We start from the raw sequence: 21,041 nt of genomic DNA on the forward strand, positions 1-21,041 counted from the left end.
GAAGAAAGCTTCTTCCATTCAAATAGTCCTCTGTTAGGGCAGTGCCAAAACACCCAGATAAATGCACAAAATAGAGACCCTTCCAGATAGTTATCATGCAATTCACCCCTTAGATAAAACTTCTGGGTTCACCTGGGCTAAGAAATTATATGCCAATAGTTTTTATTCCCTTCCTTTAGGACTTGCTACCAGAACTCCTGAGGCAGCACCAGGCTTTTATAGGAATGAAATACCAGCTGTGAGACAGAGGAATCAAGTACATCACTTGCCAGGTGAAAGTGAAAATCTCTTTTGTGAACAAACAAGTTTTTCATATCGCTACAATTTTCTGGACTTCACAATTTGTCTCAAAAGCTTTATTCCTATCTGTGCTGAAAATACAGGTCCCTCGTGGTGAATGAAGACAAATTTCCCTGAAGTAATAAAACCATGGACACTGACTTCATTCAATACAAAACAGGAATTGTTAGGGCTTTTGTGAAAGACTTTGAAATGTTCTATAGAATTTTGATAATGTTGTTTTTCTGCTTTAAACCTGAATACTTTTATCATACCTATAAGAAAATATGAGGGGAGCAACAGAGAATTCAGGGAAACTTAAGAGCCAAAAAGTAGAGTGGTTTTGTAAAAATTCTCCTAATTCTTCATAATACAATTAAGTATTTTCTATGATCAGAAACTACTGTGATGAACCCTGAAACTCCACCAAAGAATTGCCTCAAAGGGGCAATGTTCTCTCAGAAATAGCAGAAAGGAAGGTCTTATAATCTGTTTTAAGCAGAGCCATTGAATATTTGATACTGCTCAGAGAGACCAAATCAAAATCAAACACAGGTTGTACAGCTTCCTTAAATTAGGCATTCATTACAAAATGGTTGTGACCAGATTTGCAATTTAAGAAGCATAAATTACTAATATTCTAGAATCCAAATAAGTCAGTAACCAAGGATCCTAAAAATAGTTGTAACCCATAATTTTCCAAACAGTAACTTACTTTTTTCTTATGTAATACAACACCCCTGTGATAGGCCTTTTTCTGAGGAGAAAACTGATGGTCAGAGTATTTAAGTAAGTATATCTGGAATTCTAATTTGGTTACATTTGGTTGTAAAGCCTATGCGTTTTCCTGGTTTCATTAATAAAATGAAAAAAAGAAATATGAAAATTGCAAAAAACTAATCACAATTGAAATTAAAATATAGGCAAGCAGTGACAAAATTGCTATGAAGAGAATGTTTTAACAAAGAAATTCAAAAGAACTTAAGAAATATACGTTGCATGAAACATTAGAAATATAGTTTACCATTTAAGTTCCAGGAAAAACTAGATACAAAAATGGTTTTTAGTTTTATAGTGCATAAAATCAACAAATTATCACATTTGAATTTATCAAGCCTTGTTTGCTAAAAATTGTAATCAATGTTGGTATAGTACTTTAAAGCAAACAAAGTATTTTTCATATGTATTATCTTATTCAATCCTACAGCAACTCTGAAGAAATTATGACTAAGGAAAAATTTCATAACTTGCTCAAGATAACCCTGCTAATAATAAATGACTTAGTCTAAACCAACTCATATCTTCAGACTTCAAGTTCCTCTGATCCCAAATTATTTGTCCTCCTATTATGTGCTTTTTAAAAAAGTATGTTGAAGAAACTAGTTCTCTCTGGGATTTATAATTCAAGGTAGATAAGAACAGAAGTAAAGTTTCCCAATCTTTTAACTCTCATTCATACAACACTAATAACAAGTTACTGATTCATTAACACTGTCCAGATAGAAATAGGATATATATATTGATATTGTAAGAAAAGTGAAGTCATGACGTTAAACATTTTTTTATGCTGAGGAAAATTCTAATAAAGATACTTCTTTGCCTGGATATGCCTTAGCAACTTCCTAAAAAGGTGAGGGCAGGGGGAGTAACATAGAGGCATGTAGGCCTTTCAGTGCTCTACCATGGATGGTGACTCCAAAATTGTGCATATGTGTTTGAACTGTACCTATATACATAGCAGGTATTTTTGTTTTATCTGTTTCTGGCTTAGGGAAGATACAGACAAATGAAATTTGTTACTTTGTTCCAACTAGTCAGTGAATGAATCAATACACAGATAAATTTTATAAACATTTCAATCTAAACAACTTTTAATTTATTATTAGATTTATTTATTTTGCAGAAGGCATCTAGGCCACACAAGTGGTATCTTCTGTATCATACATATATCATACATATTATGTTGCTTACTGGAAAGGGCATAGCTTTGGAGTCAGAGAAATTTGAACTTACCTGTCATTTCCTACCATGATATCTTTAGCCAACTTATCAAATAGAAATCTTTCATTGGAAATCAAAAAGTCAATCCAGTTGTTTCTAACCAAGAAACAACTAGTCAAAATCTTTCAATTAGAAATTTCTAGCCTCTCTCTGTATTTCCCATTAAAGTAGTAAGCCACATTCAGACTGACTCAGGGTTTGTTTTGTTCCAAAAATTTTGATTCAGCTGTGGAATTAAGGACCTGAGAGGTTCTTTTTTTTTTTTTTTTAATTTTTTTTAATGTTTATTTTTGAGAGAGAGAGAGACAGAGTGTAAACGGGCAAGGGGTGTAGAAAGAGGGAGACACAGGTTCTGAAGCAGGCTTCAGGCTCCAAGCTGTCAACACAGAGCCTGACACGGACCGTGAGATCATGACCTGAGCCAAGTTGGATGCTTAACAAACTGAGCCACTCAGGCACCCCAAGAGGTTCTTTTTTTTTATGTGTTATTTTTTCAAGTGTTTACTTAGATTCCATTTAGTTAATATATAGTATAATATTAGTTTCAGGTGTACAATATAGTGATTCAGCACTCCCATGCCACACTCATGCTCATCACAAGTGTATTTCTTAATCCCCATCACCTATTTTACCCATCCCCCTGCCCACCTTTCCTCTGGTAACCATCAGTTTGCTCTCTATAGTTAAGAGTTTGTTCTGAGAGTTGAGGCCAATACAACATATCTCTGATGAGCCAGGCTGCTCTTTCCATTGACTTTGATTTGAATTAGGAGTTAGGAAAAAAGCATGTGAATATAACAAGTGATTGAAGGATTTGATACATTAATGATGCATGAAGCCCCCTAGTTAAAATAGTATTGTAGTGCCTGAAGTTCTGTTCTTATTTAGGCCTGAACATACTACCTCATTCTGGCATAAGCTACGGTAAGCTATCAGACTACTCCACCTATTATTGTAACTGAGCCTGGAGGCAGAAATTCTAGAATAGAGATAAATAGTCTTGCAAAAGTTTATAATCTGGTGCTGTTCTAGGCCATCACCTGAACTTTAGGGCTGAATTTATATATATTACTATGTATTTTGCCATCAGTCAATTATTTCATTCATTTGCATCATCTTTGGTCTCTTATGCCATCCTACCTGATATTTTCTAGGTAAGTCAGAGGTGATAGATGTGATTAGGTGAGTGAATAACCCTTTCTGTGGGGATAATTTTCTATGAATTTTTTAAATTTAGTTTTATTGAGATATAATTTATATAGGACAAAATTCACTTTTTTACTGTACATTCATGAATTTTCTGAGTTTTTTTTTCAAAAGTGTATGCCATAACATGTTAAAGGGACAAGAATTTCCTAGCAATTTGCCCAGAACCTAACAGAATTAAGATAATAAGAAATCAAACTGTTCTAAGTCTAACACTAGGTGCAGCAATAGTCCCTGCCCTGCAGGTGGATTACCTATGTCACTATTTGCTGTGTTACTGTCAGTGAGCCAAGATAAGCAGTTTTTCAAAGTGTGAAGGATTAAAAATAGTACTCTAGAAGAGAATGCACAACATGATTTAAAGAGATTTTCATGGAAAATAAGCCCATTATGAATTAAGTGTATGGCATTACTATTGAAAAGAGCAGTGGAGTCTTAGGAAGTACTACTGTGCAGAGCAAACAAATAATAGTGCTATATACAATTGGAGACTATCCCAATGTGCAATGTTTAATCCTAGGTACCAGATTTTAAATACGACACATTGCCCAGACAAGTCATTTCTGATATAGAATACCACAGAGAAACAATATTTTCTTGTCAACTAATAATGAAATTAATAGCTAACACTGAATTCTTATTAGATACCACACCATGCTAAATGCATTACACATATTCACTTATTTAATGCTGATAGAGATCCCTATGAAGTAGGGACTATTATTATTTCCATTTTACAGAGAAAGTGAAACATACTCTTCCTGAGATTAAGTAACTACTACCCCAGCTTCACTCACTCACCTGGCAAATGGTTGAGTCATGATATGAATCCAGGTCACTTGTGTTCTGGATCACTGGACTTTGCTTCATCTAAAAAACAGGAAACCTGCATAGGAGAAAAGCAAAAAGTCTTTATGGAGCTTTACAGAGGGGAAAAAAGACCAATTAAAATTTAGAAAATGTAAGATTGAAAATAGAGATGACAAAATTTGGTTTTTTTTTACTTAACTCAAAGGAACCAAAAGCACCGGTTAACTTGAAAATGAATATAATAATCAATTTTTAAAGATCATGAAAGTGTTATGAATATCTATGTATCTATCTGTAACTGTATATACATCTAATTTAACAACTAGGACAAATGGTGTCTCATATGAAAAATCTAGGGTGCATCTCAGGAAATACTTCTTGTGGAAGGTTCCTGAATAGGTTAATGTTCATAAAACCATAAAATGTTATTTCTCAAAATGTGATCTACCAACCTCTTTGCATCAGTATCACCATCTTAAAATAAAAATTCCTGCCTATCTGTTCGGAGTACCTGGAGATGGCCCCTAAGTCTCTGCAGAGGCTTTAAGATCTGACATATGAGAGCAAGAATCATTTATTCTTTATTGCTCTAGAGGCCGGAACTGGGACAATTATAAATGGTAAAGGAAAATAGTTTGAGCTCACATAGAAGGAAATTTTGTAGCAATATAGCAACCCCAAATTGGATTTTTTTTTTCTACCTTTAAAGGTTTCAATCAGAACTATTCAAACAGATAGGATATCAAGAACGTTGTAGGAGAAATACTTTCATTGAATAGGATATTTGACTAGATGACCTCTAAGATTCCTGGGAGCCAAGATTCTCTTTCTCTCTTTTTTGTGTAATGTGCTAAGCCAGTGAGTCGTGAGAAGTTTCTATTTACCATTTTCTCCGCAGTGCAGAAGTTTCTATTTACCATTTTCTCCGCAGTGCATATGCTTTAGCTTAGAGAACAGTAAAAATGTACCAATTCAGAGAGGCACATTCCCAGGGGAACATTGCAAAGGTTTTTATCCTGTACATTTGCAAGACTAAAGGCCTTATTCATCTTCCAACCCAAATTCCTCAAATGTTCATGTGTAACATATTTCTCTAACACTTGAACATACTTTCTCTGCTTAGCCTTCTTCAGCGTAATTCTTCACCGCCTACCTTCTGACTTTATTGGCTTTTTTTCAACATTCATTCAGCAAACACTTATTGTACACCTACTCTATGTCAATAATTTATTAGGTATTGGGAATACAACCTCCCACCTTTGGAGAACTCAGTTTCAGGAAGTTAATGGATAGTAGCATTAAAAAAAATCAAGTGTAATAAAATGTGTTAAGTGTTATAAAGGAAATGTGCACAAGATGCTATGAAAGTAAAGATAATGGCACCAGATGAAACCTTAAATTTGAGGCTGCATTCAAAAAGGAGGTGATTTCTGAGCTGTCTTGGAGGACAAGTAAGAATTTACTAGTTGTCTGGACACTAAGAGCCTGGGGCTCACTAAAGAGCCCCTCCCCCCACAAAAAAAAGTTTATTTGGGCAAGTGAAGAGAATCATTCTGTGCATGAATAATTATTAACATTGTTATTAAACTTCCCTAATTAATCCCACCAAATCATTCCCTTTCACTCCTTCAGTTATACTATTGAAATTGGGGTTTGTGAACTCCAGTTTTCAGGCTTTCCACAGGAAACCAAAAAGACAGGTAATAAAATGGAGGGGGGAATCTAAAAACATGGAGGAGATTTGGAAGACAGACTAAGTTAGATACTAGACTATACAATTCACAATATGCAAGTGAATTTTCCATCAAAAAGAAGAGTGGAAAGTGGGAAGGCATGTGACATTATGGTCATTGTCCTCCTGTATGCATCTGGGCTTATGACCAATAAGCAGGGACTGTTCGACTTTTTGAAAACATCATTGTAATTTATTTAAAGTAATTAATACTATATAGATATGTTGAAATACCCTATTTAAAAATAAAATAGAAACAATTGACATAAATTATGAAACCAATCCTTACATTAGTTATTAAAAAATTAAATGAAAGATTAGTGAACACACCCCACTCCTTCACTTCATCTGAATTAGGAATTTACAAAATATATTTGCAATCTCTTCTGAAGCATACTACATATATTTAGTTTGCCATATTTTGATATAAATAAATTTTTGCTTGTGCTAATTCTAAACCCAAATTACTAAAATTTGATTTACTGATTGCCCCTTAATCTCTTTATTTTTTATTTTTTGGAAAGAGAGTGAGAGAACACACGCATGCAAGTGGGGGGGAAGGGCAGAGGAAAAGAGAACCCCAAGCAGGCTCCTTGCTCAGCCCAGAGCTGGGCTGGATTCCATGACCCTGAAATCATCACCTGAGCAGAAATCAAGAGTGGGTTCCTAATGGGCTGAGGCCTCCAGGAGTCCCTGCCCCTTAATCTTAATAGAATTATTTTTAATGTTTTATCATAGCAACAATTGCCAGCTGCTATTATTTTTATTAAAATGATAATACTTAGATTTCCTTTTACAAGTAGTTCAACATGGCATCTAATAATAAGCAAACCACAGCCCAAGGGCCAAATCCAGCTTGCCACCTATTTTGTTATGACTTGTGAAATAACAAGGGGTTATTGTGAAATAACAAGGGGTTTTAATTTTTGTTAAATTTTTTTTAAATATTTATTTATTTTTGACAGAGAGACAGCATGAGTGGGGGAGGGGCAGAGAGAGAGGGAGACATAAAATCCGAAGCAGGCTCCAGGCTCTGAGCTGTCAGCACAGAGCCCGATGCGGGGCTCAAACCCACAGACCAGGAGATCATGACCTGAGTTGAAGTCAGACACTCAACCAACTGAGCCACCCAGGCGCCCAAGAATGGGGTTTTAGTTTTTAAATGATTGGTTGAAAAAAAATCAAGAGATAAATAATATTTCAGGACACATAAAAATATATTTAAGTTTGTATTATATTTAGATTTTCTAAAACCTATTATAAATGTATTGCAATCATATTCCATCAGAAACATTAAAGATCATATTCAGAATGTTATTTATTTGACGGATAAGATTAAGCTACAAATTGAATAAGGGATTTTTTTTTTTCAAACTTATAGGTGGCAAAATTCAGAAATTTGTGAGCCAGGTTTTCTGATTTTAAATGGAGTATTCTTTCTACTTCATCATCCTGCATCTTTATTGTAAAATAACTTTCTGGAGCAGCTGGGTGGCTCAGTCCATTGAGCATCAGACTGTTGGTTTTGGCTCAGGTTGTGATCTCACCATTTGTGGGTTAGAGCCCCATGTCAGACTCTACATTGGCAGTGTAGAGCCTGCTTGGGATTCTCTCTCATTCCCTCTCTCTCTCTGCCCTCCCCGATCGTGCATGCGCTCTCTCTCAAAATGAATAAACTTTAAAAATAAATTAAAAAATAAATAAAATAGCTTTCCTATTTGTAAAGAAAAATCACTTAGAGGGTATAATTGATGACATCAACTAGATTCTTAAAGTCTTAAGTGACAGAAAAGATGTATAACATGATTTCTTTTATGCATTCTTTTTGTGATAACATGCATTCTAGTTAAATATTTTGAGATACCCAGTGTAAAATTTTTATTAACAAATAATGAGGAAATTTTTAAAATAAATTACAGGTGTTTTCTTGGTTTATTCAAACATTTTCTGATAGCTTGTTTATAATATAATTCATTTTCAAATATTTTTTTATTTTCAAAATTTTCTTATCTATTGAATTTAACATTGTACTAGTCAATATTGAAGTCATTTCATCTGCCACTTCCATGGCAAAATTTCCTTGACCATATCATATATACATCTATAAAATAGAATTTTCTATTTCAAAAAAATGTTGACAGGTTTTACCATCTGTTTTTACTCTTATCAGTTATTTATGATAGGAGCTCATACATTTGTTACCATATTTCTTTACCTATTAGATTTATCCAGCATGGATTTTTGGTCCTTCCCAAATTAAACAAAAAATCACTTCTAATGCCACATATGAAAAAAAACTATGCAAAGATATACTGAATTATCTACTATAAGAACAATTGCTTTTGTCATGTTTCTGTTTGCATATTAAACAATTACTACTGAATGACAACAAACTAACATCAAACAATATTTCTGCTTCTATACATGCTCACTAAATATAATGCTCATTAGGATTTAATAATTATATATAAGACATACTGTTCCCCCACACTCCTCATTAATTTTATATAATTAACAACTGCCTTTTTCCTTTTTCTGTTGTTTCAGTTAAAGGATCAAGAAAGTTAAGTCTGCCAACAGATCTTAAGGCTGATCTTGGTATGGTATGCCAACAATTTTAAGTTTTCTTATATTCATTTGGCTGAACATTTTTACCAACCAGTCCATGAATAACAAGTTTCCTAGATGGCAGTGTTTGATGAATTTCCAAAAAGGCTTTCTTAAAAATCACCAAACAGTTCTGTTGGCAGCATTCAACATTCTGTTTGTTAACAATCATTTTACAAAATTGTGTTTTATAAATCATCACACACCTAGATATATAATGTTTCATTTATTTTTAGCATGAAAATGTTTTTGAACAACGAATAATCATGCATATGATCCCTACCCTTTGTGAAAGTAATCATGTAAATGAGTATCATTCTTTCCTGGAATTATTTTCCCTATTCTGTATATTAATATTATTTAGAATTAATGCTATTTAATAACAAAAAAAATGTCTGGCACATTAAAAAAATGGAGCCCTGGAGTTTTTTTTATTATTATTATTTTAGAAAAGTTACAGAAAATTTGATTCACTTTTAGTTTATTTTTTTTTTGTGGTGGTCACAGCCTTTTTCATGATTCAAACTGAAATAAGTAAAGCTTTTATTAAATAGGCCTTCAGAACTTTTATCTACTTGTTCTGGCATAGGTTTTTTTTTTTTAAATTTAATTACCTTTATTTTTATCTCCTTTATTCTAACTTAAAGCCATACCATTAAGTCCTACTAATGTCATGGGTAAAATAACAAAATATAATAATTAGTCTCTGCATTATTTTTTAGAGTTTACAAAACTGCTTCACATACATTATTTTACTTGATTCTCTAGAGCATATTCACATAGCTCACCTCATTGTATCTAAATTAAATAACTGTTAGACAACAAATAGCTTATTACATTTAAAATCTAGTTACATATAATCTTGTATGAATTCAATTAACTCATGTTTTTTAAATGCAAGGCACTAACATATTAGGTATTACTAATAGTTCAATGTTAACGAAATTGTTGTGAATTGGTATTATATCATTGTAATTGACATCAGAAGAAGAATTAACATTATAGTTCCATTTATTGACTTCCTACAGTGTCAGATACTATAGGATTTGGACATATTACCCAAGATAGTGTAGTTGATATTGTTCCCACTTTACAAATGGAGTAAGGTGATTCCCGGCCCACTTCTATATTTATTGGTAAAAGCAAAGAAAGCTCTTGGTTATAATTCTAGTCTGGAGATCATTTAGCATAGTTGCTATTAATATAATAAACAATTTCTACAAATGTTAGTCTCTCAAAATCTCCAGTTATCTCCCTTCCAATAGCTTCATTCTCACTATTCTCTCACATACTTTAAGCAAAGGTGAATTATGGAAACTCATAAAATTGTTAAGTGCTTGTCAGTTTACTAAAAGATTTTTTGCATTTAAAAGGATTCATAATAAAACTTCATTAAATTTCTACTTCTAAGTATACTGTCAATGTAATTTCATTTAAAAAATGAAATTTCCAGGAAAAAAAAATCATAAGGCTTCTGAACAAGGAAAAATGTAAATTCTTCCACATAAAACCTTGGCTTTAAAATATACCTGGGTTGCTTGTAACATACTTTAGGAAGAGTATTTTCCAGTAATATATAATCCATTAGTGAAAGAGGAACATGTTTAAGAAGCTATTGTAGTAGGCCAAATGAAGGCCTAAAGTAGAATAACAACAACAACAACAATAACAAAAATGGAGAAGCAGTCACCATGGGAAACTTTACAACTGATGAGATTATAAACAGTGGGTAGAACATGGTTGGTAATGCATAGGACATAGAAGTAATCAAGAATGACTACAAAATGTTGAGAATAGCTTTCATGGAGAATGCCTGGTTTGAGAGGAAAGGAGAATGAGTTAGAGTGCTACAGGGACATCCATTTTAACCATTCAGTGAGCAGTTAGAAACTAATAACATTTATCTATATCAAGGTATTAGTGATGGTGTGTATGAGCTATTTAGTGAAGACAAAGGGAAAAACAATGCATTGGAGAGCTGTAGATACTAGTGTAACTTCTTTGTTATAATAATCCTTAACTAAAGAACAGTATAACAGTAACAGTAAAATAATAATAAGAGCAGTAAAAACCTCATACATTGTATATTAATGCAGTTAGAATCCTTAAGTAGTTAGCGTTTTATGACATATCTGCCAGATTTCATGGCCAATTGCTTTATACCTAACATTTTTACATTTAATGAAAAGCTATCTTGTTTCTCATTTTTAACCAAAAATAGACCTTTCTCTTTCCTGACAATATTTTGAATTAAAAACTTAAAAATGGTGTGCCTGGGTGGCTCAGTCAGTTAAGCATCAGACTCTTGATAATGGCTCAGGTCGTGATCTCAGGGTTTGTGAGAAGGAGCCCTGTGTTAGCTTCTGCATTCACAGCGCGGAGCTTGCTTGGGATTCTCTCTCCCTCTATCTCTACCCCTCCCCCACTCTCGCTCTCCCTGTCTCTCTCCAAATAAATAAATAAACATTTTGTTTTAAACCTAAAAATGGGAGCACCTGGGTAGCTCACTTGATTGAGCATCCAACTTCCCCTCAGGTCATGATCTTGTGGTCCATAGGTTCAAGCTGGAGTCGGACTCTGTGCTGACAGCCTAGAGCCTGCTTTGGATTCTGTGTCTCCCTCTCTCTCTGCACCTCCCCTGCTTGCACTCTGTCCCTCTCTCTCAAAAATAAAATATACATTTAAAAAAATTTTTTAATTAAAACTAAAATTAAGAAAACCAAAAAATGAATTTTATAGAATTCAAGCCTTGAATGTACATAATTTAGGGACTGGCTGATAATATTATGAATATATTGTTGTATATGCACCATAGGATATTATAAATGAAACACAGGCCCCCATAAGCCCTTAAAAAATATCTACTACAAGATGATCTCCAGCCAATGAAAAGATGCACAGAGAGGCCATGCTCAAAGAACTATAGTGATTATTTAATTTATTTAAGTGTAAAGCTACAAACAACAGTGGCAAATTGGTGGTAATAGGAGAACAAAGACAAGTAGAGGAAGAAGCATTACACTAATTTCACTTTTCATAAGGGGAAATAAATTGTTATTATGCATAGATAACAAGAAGAAGAATACATCCTCAAGATAACCACTAGAAAAAAGGTAAAATACCCTAAAATGTCAAAAATTAAAAGGATAAAACATATAAAACTAAATAAGAAAACACAGACAATATAGTAAAAGTGTCTACAAAAAGCAGCAGCAGAAGATACAACCCACTATAAAAGTGACAGAGTAGAACAGAGTCTGTTCTAATTCTCCATTTTGAGACCAGTGTCTTTTAATTCTACATTTTGAGACTCAGGACTGCCCTGACCCTAGCTTTCTACCTTTTGAAAACATCAAGAATATTGTCTTTGCAACAACTTTTTACTAGAGCCAGTCATTTGTCATGCATGGAATAGGGGTCATACTCAGATTGTTCTTAGCCAAAATAACCACAAAGTTTATATCTATAGGAAGAATGGGAGCCAGTGGGTAAACTGGCTCATGAACTCCAGGCACACAATAAACACATCGCAGATGCTTATTTGTCTTTCAAGAGTGACTACATTGGTATTTTCAGGAGCGAGAAAGATGGTGTCTGGAAGCTAACCCTGGTGAATTAATTATGCTGCCATTTTTGTGACATGGTCCCCTCTAGAGAACAAATATTCTGTGGATAGTGAAGCACAATTCATTTCTGTTTATTACTTGAGTATGAAAATGGCAAGTGAGTAAGCAAACATATTAGAAGCTAATTCATTCAATGGTCCTCAGTTTGGACTGGCATATCAACAATATTTTGCTGGCATCAGGATTATGTGACTTCAAATGCAGAGTGCTTCTGCATACATTGAAGACATGAATGAAAACCAACAAGTAGCTAGAACAAACTCCTAAAATTTATATGGAACCAGAAAAGACCCCAAATAGCCAAAGCAATCTTGAAAAAGAAAACCAAAGCAGGAGGCATCACAATCCCAAACTTCAAGCTATACTACAAAGCTGTAATCATCAAGACAGTATGGTACTGGCACAAAAACAGACACTCAGATCAATGGAACAGAATAGAGAACCCAGAAATGGATCCACAAACATATGGCCAACTAATCTTTGACAAAGCAGGAAAGAATATCCAATGGAATAAAGACAGTCTCTTTAACAAGTGGTGCTGGGAAAACTGGACAGCAACATGCAGAAAAATGAACCTGGATCACTTTCTTACACCATACACAAAAACTCAAAATGGATGAAATATCTGAATGTAAGACAGGAAGCCATCAAAATCCTCGAGGAGAAAGCAGGCAAAAACCTCTTCGACCTTGGCCACAGCAGCTTCTTACTCAACACATATCTGGAGGCAAGGGAAACAAAAAAAATGAACTATTGGGACCCCATCAAAATAAAAGCTTCTGCACAGGGAAGGAAACAATCAGCAAACTAAAAGGCAACCGACAGAATGGGAGAAGATATTTGCAAATGACATATCCGATAAAGGGTTAGTATCCAAAATCTATAAAGAACTTACAGAACTCAACACCCAAAAAACAAATAATCCAGTGAAGACATGGGCAAAAGACATGACTTTTCCAAAGAAGACATCCAGGTGGCCAACTGACACATGAAAAAATGCTCAACATCATTTGTCATCAGGGAAATACAAATCAAAACCACAATGAGATACCACGTCACACCTGTCAGAATGGCTAACATTAACAACTCAGGCAACAACAGGTGTTGGCGAGGATGCAGAGAAAGAGGATCTCTTTTGCATTGCTGGCAGGAATGCAAGCTGGTGCAGCCACTCTGGGAAACAGTATGGAGGTTTCCTCAAAAAATTAAAAATAGAACTACCCTACAACCCAGCAATTGCACTACTAGGTATTTACTCAAAGTATACAAAAATACTGATATGAAGGGACACATGCACCCTGATGTTTAAAGCAGCATTATCAACAATAGCCACATTATGGAAACAGCCCAGATGTTCATCAACTGATGAATGCGTGAAGAAGATGTGGTATATATGTGCAATGGAATGTTACTTGGAGATCAAAATGAATGAAATCTTGCCATTTACAACAAAGTGGGTAGAGCTAGAGTGTATTATGTAAGTGAAAATAAGTCAGTCAGAGAAAGACAGATATCATATGATTTCACTTATATGTGGAATTTAAGAAACAAAACAGATGAACATATGGGAGAGGGGAAAAGAGAGAGGGGACCAACCATGAGAGACTCTTAAAGGTAGAGAACAAACAGGGTTGATACAGAGAGGTAGGTGGAAGGGTGGGCTAGATGGGTGATGGATATTAAGGAGGACTACTTGTTATGATGAGCACTGGGTACTGTACGTAAGTGATGGATCACTGAATTCTACTCCTGAAACTAATATTGCAGTGTATGTAACTAACTGGAATTAAAAATTTGAAATAAAAAGAATCTTGGATAATAATGAACAAATAGAGACCATCAATAAAGAAACAAATTATAAAAAGGAACCAAGTAGAAATTCTAGAGCTAAAATTACAATAGCTAAAATGAAAAACTCACCAGAAAGGTTCAACAGCAGATTTGAGTAGGCAGAGGAAACTGGCCAACTTGAATATAGCACAATTGAAATTATCAATTTGGAGAAACAAAAAGAAAACAATGGAAAATGAACAGAGACTAAGGGACTTGTGAGACATCATTCAGCATGCCAACATATTATGGGAATACCAGAAGAAGAGAAGATAAAAGGGATAAAAAAGAATATTTGAAGAAATAATAGCTGAAAACTTCTCAAACTTGAAGAAAGATATAAGCTACACATGCAAGAAATCCTTTAAATCCCAAATATAATAAACTCAAACAGATTCACACAGGGGTGCATAGTAATCACTTTACAAAGAGATTCAGATTCTGTGTCTCCGTCTCTCTCTGCCTCTCCCCACTCATACTCTGTCTCTCTCAAAAGTAAATAAAACATTTAAAAATTAAAAAAAAAGAAATTCTCAATAAGTTTAAAAGTCAAATCCACATTAGAAACCAAAGAGGCCAGAAGCAATGGGATGACATATTTAAAATTCTGGGGGGGAAAAAACTGTCAAAAAAGAATTTCAGATATATGGCAAAGCTTTCCTTCAAAAATTAAAGAGAAATTAAGACATTGCCAGACACAAAAGCAAAGAGAGTTCATCACTAGTAGACCCACCCTATAAGAAATACCAAAGGCTGAAATACTATAGGCTGAAATGAAAGGACACTTGACAGTAGCTTGAAGACATATAAAGAAATAAAGAACAATAGTAAAGGTAACTACATAGGTAGATATAAAAACCAATATTATTATATTTTTGGTTTTTAACTCCTTTTTATTTCTTACATGATTTAAGAGTCAAGCATATAAAACTAATTATAAATCTTTAATGTGCATGTAATGAATAAAGGTATGGAGACAACAATATAAGGGCAGGTGATGGACGTTTATAGAAACAGAGTTTTGTATGCTATTGAAACTAAGTTGGAATCAATTCAAGAGACATTGGTATAAATTTGTAATCACTAGTATAACCATTAATAACTAAAAAAATATATAGAAAAGGAAATATGTAAGGAGATATACTGGGAAGAAATTAATGAAACATAATAGAAGGCAGTATGGGAGCAATTCATGAACAAAAGATATTCTGAAAAACAAATATAGAAAATTAGCAGACTTCTGCTTCCTTACCAGTAATCAATTTAAATGTAAATGGATTAAATTTACCAATTAAAAGAGATTTGCAGAATACATTAAAAATATATAATCTAACTCTATATTATCTACAAGAGAGTCATTTTACATCCAGAAACACATATAGGTTGAAATTAAAAGGATGGAAAAAGACTCCATGTGTGAATAACCAAAAGAAAACTTGTATGGCAATGTTAATATTAGACAAAGTAGACCTTAAGTGAAAAAACTGTTACAAGAAACAAAGAAGAATAAAAGAATCATTTTGGTGAGAAGATATAACAATTGCAAACAAATGTGCACCAAACAGCAGAGTCCAAAATATATGAAGCAAACATTGACAGAATTGAAGGAGAAAATTAGATAGTTTTATAATAATAGTTGAAGAATTCAATAGTCTGCTTTCAATAGTGGATAGAAAATCTAGACAGGAGATCAGGAAATAGAGGACTCAAATAACACTATAAATCAACTAGCATTAACAGACACAGTAATCCACAAAGCAATAGAATACATACTCAAGTGCACATGGAACATTCTCAAGGATAGAACACATTTCAGGCCACAAAACAAGTCTTAATAAATTTACAAAGAATAAAATTATACAAATTTTTTTTTCTCTAACCACAACAGGATGAAACTAGAAATCAGTAAAATTGGGAAATTCATTAAATTTGGAAATTAAACTGCAACTCTGTAAACAACCAATGAGTCACAAAGAGAAATCACAAGTGAAATTTGAAATACTTTGAGACATATTAAAGTTAAAAGCAAAATTTGTAGTTTACACCAAAGACATAGATCAGAGGGAAATTTGTAGCTGTAATGCCTATGTTAAAAAAAGTAAGATCTCAAATCAATAACCCATCTCTATACTTCAACAAACTGGAAAAGAAGACCAAATTAAGCCCAAAGCTAGCAGAAGTAAGGAAATAATAAAGATTAAAGAGAAGACAAACTAAACAGAGAATAGAAAAACAATAATCAACAACACCAGAAACTGGTTCTTTGAAAACATCAACATATTAACAAATCTTTACCTAGAAAAAAGAAGAGAAAATGCAAGTAATTAAAATCAAAATGAGAGTGGGGCCATTACTATCAACCTTACAGAAATGAAGGTAAGAGAATACTTTGAACAACTGTAAACCAACATTAACCTAGATGAAATTGGCAAATTCCTAGAAACACATGAATTATCAAAACTGACTCAAGAAGAAAATCTCAACATAGCTATAATAGATAAAGACATTGAATCTGTACTCAAAAATTTGCTGACAAAGGAAAGTACAGCATGAGATGTCTTCACTGGTGAATTCTACCAAATATTTAGAGAATTGACACCAATCTTTCTCAAACTCTTCCAAAAAAAATACAAGAGAGGGGAACATTTCCTAATTCATTCTATGACACCAACATCACCCTAATTTCAAAGCTAGACAACACCACAATGAAATTAGAAACCAACTTCCCTTATGAATGTGCACACAAAAAATTTAACACCATATTAACAAACAGAATTCAATAGCATGTTAAAAGGATTATGTACCATGACCAAGTGGGATTTATCCCAGAAATGCAAGGATGTTTCAACAGAAGAAAATAAAAGATGTAAAAACAGCATTAATAGAATAAAAGAAAAAAAATTACAGAGATACATCTCAATTGATACTGAAAAACCTTTTCATAAAATTGAATATCCCCTCATGGTAAAAACATTCAGAAAACTAGAATTGGAAGGGAACTTCCTTAAAACATCACAGGGAATTCCTGAAAAACTCAGACAAGATTCTACTCAATGATGAAAGATAAAAATTTTCCTCCTTAAGATCCGGAACAAGACAAGGATGCCTGTTTTTACCACCTGTATTCTATATTGCACTGGAAGTTCTAGCCAGAGAAATCAGGCAAGAAATAAAAGGCATTAAAAATGGAAAAGAAGTAAAACTATCCCTGTTGACAAATGGCATGATCCTGTATAGAAAATCCCAAAGAATCCACAAAAGAACAACTAGAATAAGTGAATTCAACAAAGTTGCAGGGTATAATATAAACTGCAAAATCAGTTGTGTTTCTATACACAAGCAATGAAATTTTTAAAAAAGAATTTAGTAAATTCTTACAAGTCTCTAAAAGAATAAAACACTTTTAAATAAATTTAACCAAAGAGATATAAGACTTGTACACTGAAAACTACAAAACATTGCTAAAAGAAATTAAATAAGATCTAAAAAAGTGAAAAGACATCACTTGTTCATGGATCAAAAGCCTTAATATTATTTAAATATCAATACCACCCAAAGCAATCTAACAGATTAAATGCAGACCCTACCAAAATACTAGTAGCCTTTTGTACAAGATGGAAAAGTTTATCCTGAAATTCATGTGGAAAATGCTGAGGTAAGAATAGCCAAACCAATATTGAAAAAGAAGAGGGCTGGAAGATTCACACTTCCCCAATATCAAAACTTACAGCATAGCTATAGTAATCAAAACAGTCTGTACTGGCATAAAGATGGAAATATAGACCAATGTAATAAAATTGAGAGTCTAGAAATAAAAACCATACATCTATGACCAACTGAGTTCCAATAAGTTGCCAGGATAATTCTGTGGGATAAAAAATAGTCTCTTCAACAAATGGTACTGAGACAACAAGAAATTGACATGTGAAAGAATGGAGGTGGCCTGTTACCTCACATCATATACAAAAAATAGATCAGTGACTTTAAGAGCTAAACTATAAAACTTTTAGAAGAAAGTATAGAGAAAAATCTTCATGACCTTGGATTTGGCAATAGTTTCTTAGGACACCAAAATATAAGGAAAAAGAGAAAAATATTGGTAAATTGGCCTTTATCAAAATTTACAACTTTTGTGCAAAGGATTTTATTAAGAAAATGAAAAGACATACTATACAGAAAGTATTTGAAAATCATCTAAGGGTTGCTATCCAGAATATACAGAGAACTACTACAGTTCCACGACAAACAATTCAATTCAAAAACAGGCGGGGGCGCCTGGGTGGCGCAGTCGGTTAAGCGTCCAACTTCAGCCAGGTCACGATCTCGCGGTCTGTGAGTTTGAGCCCTGCGTCAGGCTCTGGGCTGATGGCTCGGAGCCTGGAGCCTGTTTCCGATTCTGTGTCTCCCTCTCTCTCTGCCCCTCCCCTGTTCATGCTATGTCTCTCTCTGTCCCAAAAATAAATAAAAAACGTTGAAAAAAACAAAAACAGGCGAAAGATTTACACGTTTCTCCAAAGAACATATAAAGATGGGACAATAAGCACATGATAAGATGTTCAACATCCCTAATCATTAGGGAAATGCAAATGAAAACTACAATGGGATGCCACCTCACACTTAATAGGTGATGCTTACCATCAATAACAACAACAACAGAAAATTACAAGGGTTAACAAGGATGTGGAGAAATTGGAACCCTTGTTCATTACTGTTGGTAATGTGTTATGGTACAACTGCTATGGAAAACACTATGGTGGTTCCTCAAAAAATTAAAATTATTACAATTATTGTATTATCTAGCAAATCTATTTCTGGGTATATACCCAAAAGAATTGAAAGCAGAGTCTCAAAGAGATATTTGTACATACATGTTCATAACAGCATTATTGACAATAGCTAAAATGTGGAAGCAACCCAAGTGTCCATCAATGAGTGAATGGGTAAGCAAAACATGGTATATACATAAATATATTCAGATTTTAAAAGGAAGGAAATTCTGACATATACCATAACACACATGAACCTTGAGGACATTGGTAAAATAAACTACTAACAAAAAGGCACAAAAAAACTATATGATTGTAATTATATTAGGTACCCAGAGTAGTCAAATAAATAGATAAAGAGAGTATAATGGTGGTTGCCAGGGACTGGGAGAGGAGGAAATGAGGAATTACTGTTTAATAAATAATGAGTTTCATTTTTACAAGATGAAAAGAATTCTGAAGATGGCTGGTGGTAACAATATGAATGTACCTAGTACCACTAAACTATACACTTAAAAATGGGTAATATGGTAAATTTTATGTTATATACATTTTACCACAATTTAAAAATACTTTACTGAAGAAGTACTGATGCATGCCACAATGTGGATGAACCTCAGAAACATTGTATTAACTGAAAGAAGCCAGGTGTAAAGGGCCACAAATTATATGATTCTATTTATAAGAAATACCCACAATGGTTAAGTCCCTAGAAACAGAAAGTAGGCTGATGGTCACCAGTGGCTGAGGAAGAGTAGAATGGGCAGTAAATTCTTTAACGTTTATTTATTTTTGAGACAGAGAGAGACAGAGCACGAACAGGGGAGGGGCAGAGAGAGAGAGGGAGACACAGAATCTGAAACAGGCTCCAGGCTCTGAGCTGTCAGCACAGAGCCCGACGCGGGGCTCGAACTCACAGACCGTGAGATCATGACCTGAGCCGAAGTCGGACGCTTAACCGACTGAGCCACCCAGGCGCCCCAGAATGGGCAGTAAATTCTTAATGAGTCAGTGCTAGTCTTTGTGGTGATAAAAATGTTTGTGAACTATATAGTGGTGGTGGTTGCACAAATTGTGAATATACTAAATGTCACATTCTTAAATGGTTACTTCTATATTATGTGAGTTTCACTTCAACAATGAGGTAAAAATAAACATTGCAAAGAACTGGTAAAATACAAATATAAAGTCTAGAATTTAGTGAATAGTAATGTACCAAGGTGAAAAAATATGAGAAATTTATGTATTATATTTGCAACTTTCCTCTAAATCTAAAATTATTCCAAAAGACAACATTTATTTTTTAAAATGGGCAAAATACTTGAATAGACTCTTTACCAAAGAGGATATATAGATGGCAAGTAAGCACATGAAAAGATAACACTAGTTTCTGTATGCTGCTTGCCCACACACTCACAGCCTCCTCCATTATTAACAACCCCCCACACCAGAGTGGTGAATTTGTTATCAGTGACAAACCTATGTTAATACATCATTATCACCCAGAATTCATAGTTTACATTAGGGCTCATGTGACATTATATATAAGTCAAAACACTAAGCATATTCATCATTAAAATATAATACATAATATAAAAAGTCTGTTCTAGGGGCACCTGGTGGCTCATTTGGTTAAGCATCTGACTCTTGATTTTGGCTCAGGTCATGATTTCATGGTGGTGAGATTGAGCCCCACTTTGGGGTCTGTGTTGGGCATGGAGCCTGCTTTAAGATTCTCTCTCTCCCTCTTCCTCTGTCCCTTGCTCGCTTGCTTGTGCTTGCTCATGTTCTCTATTAAAGAAAAATGCTCTAAAATTCTTCTGTGTCAACCTATCCATCACTCCCTCCCCTAAATCCCTGGCAATGACTGATATTTTTGCTGTCTTCATAGTTTGCCTTTTCCAGATTGTCATACAGTTGAAATCATATAGTATGCAGCCTTTTCAGATTGACTTCATTTACTAATATGCATTTAAGGTTTCTCTGTATGTTTTTTATGGATTCATTGCTCATTTCTTTTTAGAATTTTTCATTATCTAGATATACCACAGGTTATCCATTCATCTATTGAAGGACATCTTGGTTGCTTCCAGGTTTTGACAATTAATGAATAAAGCTGCCAAATATTCTTGTGCTGGTTTTTATATAGATTTAAGTTTTCCATTTTGGAAGGTAAATACCAAG

The 21,041-nt window shown here is 33.9% G+C and overlaps 1 protein-coding gene across 6 annotated transcripts in view; it reads left to right on the plus strand.

Annotated features, from left to right (window-relative positions):
- STXBP5L (syntaxin binding protein 5L) overlaps positions 1 to 21,041 on the plus strand; it is a 379,743-nt gene that overhangs the window by 315,438 nt on the left and 43,264 nt on the right. For 4 of the 6 annotated variants that reach the window (XM_042999138.1, XM_042999135.1, XM_042999136.1 and 1 more), the window contains one exon: positions 180 to 272. The exons of the other annotated variants lie outside the window; for them this stretch is intronic. In XM_042999138.1, coding sequence (XP_042855072.1) covers positions 180 to 272 — 93 coding nt within the window. The remainder of the gene's footprint in view (positions 1 to 179; positions 273 to 21,041) is intronic. 6 annotated transcript variants of the gene reach the window in all.

Source organism: Panthera tigris, chromosome C2 (assembly GCF_018350195.1).
Source record: "Panthera tigris isolate Pti1 chromosome C2, P.tigris_Pti1_mat1.1, whole genome shotgun sequence".
NCBI classification, from domain to species: Eukaryota; Metazoa; Chordata; class Mammalia; order Carnivora; family Felidae; genus Panthera; species Panthera tigris.